Source organism: Raphanus sativus, chromosome 1, assembly GCF_000801105.2.
Source record: "Raphanus sativus cultivar WK10039 chromosome 1, ASM80110v3, whole genome shotgun sequence".
Lineage (NCBI taxonomy): Eukaryota > Viridiplantae > Streptophyta > Magnoliopsida > Brassicales > Brassicaceae > Raphanus > Raphanus sativus.
In genome coordinates, this window is record NC_079511.1 from 6,827,753 (window position 1) to 6,830,839 (window position 3,087).

The 3,087-nt window shown below is 41.4% G+C and overlaps 1 protein-coding gene across 1 annotated transcript; it reads left to right on the plus strand.

The window, feature by feature from the left end:
* Window positions 1–501: 501 nt before the first annotated feature.
* Window positions 502–2,714, plus strand: LOC108842918 (uncharacterized). The gene is made up of 2 exons (XM_018616006.2): window positions 502–2,040; window positions 2,176–2,714. Exons 1-2 carry the CDS (start codon window positions 1,038–1,040, stop codon window positions 2,211–2,213), a joined length of 1,041 nt encoding a protein of 346 aa, XP_018471508.1. The 5' UTR covers window positions 502–1,037; the 3' UTR covers window positions 2,214–2,714.
* Window positions 2,715–3,087: the final 373 nt, after the last annotated feature.

Consider the following 3,087-nt stretch of genomic DNA (forward strand, 5'->3'; position numbering starts at 1 on the left):
AAACCAAAAACACAACCAAACTTGAACAAAAAAAATATAATATGGAAACAAACGGAAACCGATCATCCGTACCTAAACATATTAACGAACAAACAAATATGTTTGTGAATCTGCCAACAAAAAACAATTCCGCGCTTTTTAAGCGCGGGTTCTATCCTAGTTAGTTAGTTTTATAGATAAGCTGCGTATACTAAATGTTAATACCATTTGGAATAGTATATTTTCATTGTTAGAGCCTTTTATTAATTATGAAATAGAGGGTGGTTGAATTATAGAAAGCAAGTCAAATATAAAAATGTGATTTCTTGGTTATCATATATATTTGCCCGGTACAAAATAATGGGCCGAACCGGAGCAGTCCAATTAAAAAGAATGAAACAATTGGTTCAAATAGATGGGCTGGTATACAAAGAAAATCATGAGCTGTTTTGGACATTACTCAAGCCCATGTGACCCAGAGTCAGAGCTAGGGATTTTCTCTATAAATTGCAGTCTGTTCCGACAGAAAAAAAGTTCAACTCACAACTCCGCCTCCATCTAACTGCGATGATTATCTCAGTAGAATTTTTTTCTCCAATGAGATTAATCACGTGGTATTCTAGGAGACATTTTCTTGTTATTAAATTTCGAAGAATGTGGGTGATTGATTTTCTTCAGATATTACGTTTAGAGTTCGTAAAAAATCAAAGCGTATGTGTTGTTATTTTTCAGTCGACTGCGTCCGATGAGATATCAACAGATCTAGTGTCCCATGAGATTAGTCATGCCTTCTAATTTTTTTTTTTTGTTTTGTCGCCATTAGATGTCCCGCCTTTTCTAGCTTCTGGCGCATAGATGTCCCGCCACTTCTAGTTTCTGGCGCCTCAATTTTTCATTTTGGCGCTTAGATCACCTCTGTTTTTTTGGTTTGGGCGCCTTAGTTTTCGTTTTTGAGCGCCTCTTTTTTTTTTTACATTTGATCGCTTGAATCTCTCTCTCTATATAAACACACTTTTATTTTCATTTGATCCATAACCACTTTTATTCAAAAATTCGAAATGAGATTTTTCAAAAAGTGTTTCTTCGGTTTTTGTCCTCTCAAATTGAGGATAGGGCGACGCCGCGACGGTGCCGTTCAACATTACGCCGGTGACGTTCAACAACAAGCTCTCGCCGGGGACGTTCAACAGCAAGCTCTCGCCGGTGATGTCCAAGCCGCCGATGCCGTCAAACACCTCGATCCCTCCGTCGCCGACAAACTCCCCTCTCCCGGCGAGTCCTCCGATTCCGGCGAGTCCTTTCAAAACTCCGATTCCGGCGAATCCTTGCAACACTACTCTCCCGGCGAGTCCTTGCAACACTCCGATTCCGTCGGACGCAACTCTCCCTCCGATTCCGTCGCACGCAACAACTCTCTCTCCGCCGCTTCCGTCGGACGCAACAACTCTCTCTCCGCTGCTTCCGTCGCACGCAACAACTCTCTCTCCGCCGCTTCCGTCCCACGCAACAACTCTTCCGCCGCTCCTGCTGGTTCTGGTTCTCTCATACCCTCCGCTGCCTCTGGTTTTCAAATTCCATCCGCCGCCTCTGTGTGTCCTGTGCCCTCTCCAGCTGGATCTATTCCATCCGTAGGCTTTTGTCCACCTCCCTCCTCTGGCTCTGACTCTTTTCTACTCCCGGTTGGCTTACGCTGGACAGGCCCCACTGCCTCTGTTCCTTCCGTTGGCAATGTTGTTCCATCTCCGGTCTCCTCTTCCGGTTCTGCTTCCCCTGTCTCATCAACCGGTTCAGTTTCAAGCATCCCCTCATCCGATTCGGTTTATGCCTCCATTCCTTCACCTACTGTTCCCAACCATCCCTCACCCGTTGCTTCCAACTCTCCTCCGCTTGCTTCCAACCCTCTTGCACCGGTTGTTCCCAATTTGCCTCCTCCCCCATTTATTGGTCCTTTGCCAATTCTTGGTACGTTCCCTAGGTACGATTGGCAAGATGGTGATTATGGATCTAGTATCACTTTGGCATATTACCAAGTGCAGCCAAACATGCGTCCTCGACAACCAGGTTCTAATTCATAATTAAATTAGTATTCAAAATTAAGTTAGTTTCTGATTTGTTATTATTATGTTCCGCTAGGTTGTTTTGGTGTCCTTAATCATTATTTGGGTTACTTATTGTTATCTGATGTTATCTTTGTAGAGCATATGCCTGACGGCGTTGTGGGATGTGTGTTTTAACTTTCCCCACAAAATTGTGCGCACCAGAGCTCGAGTTGTTCATGTTTTTGGTCATCTAACTGTTACATCCAGTACTGGGCACATTATTCATGTTTCTGACGAAGATGATGAGATCCAACTTGGCGGTGGTGGATTAGTCACTGTGGGTGCTCGGGGAATTGTGTATGCCAAAAACCTAGAGCCTTTGGAAGTGGATTCAGACTGCTGGGTTGCAGTTCCTATCGGTGGGTCCATAGTGTTTTACGACTTGGCAGATGAACTGTTAGATGAAAACATGGATTTTGAAGTTTATTGGGAAGAAACTTAAAATGTCCTAGTGCATTGAATCCGTTTCCTACTTCCTCTCTATCTGTTTTTTTTTTTTTTAAATGTAATTCCACTTGTAAGACGTTTGAGTATGGATTCAGTTTCCTACTTTCTGTCTTTTTTTTTTTTTTCTTCTAAATAATTCTAGCTGTAATACGTTTGAGTATGCGTTTCTAGTAACAGTTGTTTGTAAAATTTGCTTTTCCATATCAGTTTCTTTTCCTTCTTTGTAACAACTAATGATCTACTTGCTTCGTATTTCTCATTGTCTTCATTTTCTATACGAATCGAATATCTACTTTGCTGCGTATCACTCAAATTTCTCAATTACATTCGCTTTTATCATATCAAAAGCTTTGTATAAGTCGTAAAATAAACTGAAGAAGGTCCATGTCGTATTACATTCCCTTTTATCATATCAAATTGGCTGTGTATTTAAGATATAATCAAATCAAAAGCTAAATGGATTGGGTCATATGTTATACACCGTCATTTGTATCCATTTAGCTTTTGATTTGATTATATCTTGTTTCCCCTGTTTGGTTTATTAACAAAAATGATAAATGAT

Excerpts from the sequence above, each read along its gene's own strand:
- LOC108842918 (XM_018616006.2), top strand. The coding sequence starts at position 1,038 with ATGAGATTTTTCAAAAAGTGTTTCTTCGGTTTTTGTCCTCTCAAATTG. Across the intron at positions 2,041-2,175 it reads CATGCGTCCTCGACAACCAG|AGCATATGCCTGACGGCGTT; the intron begins GTTCTAATTCAT and ends TTATCTTTGTAG.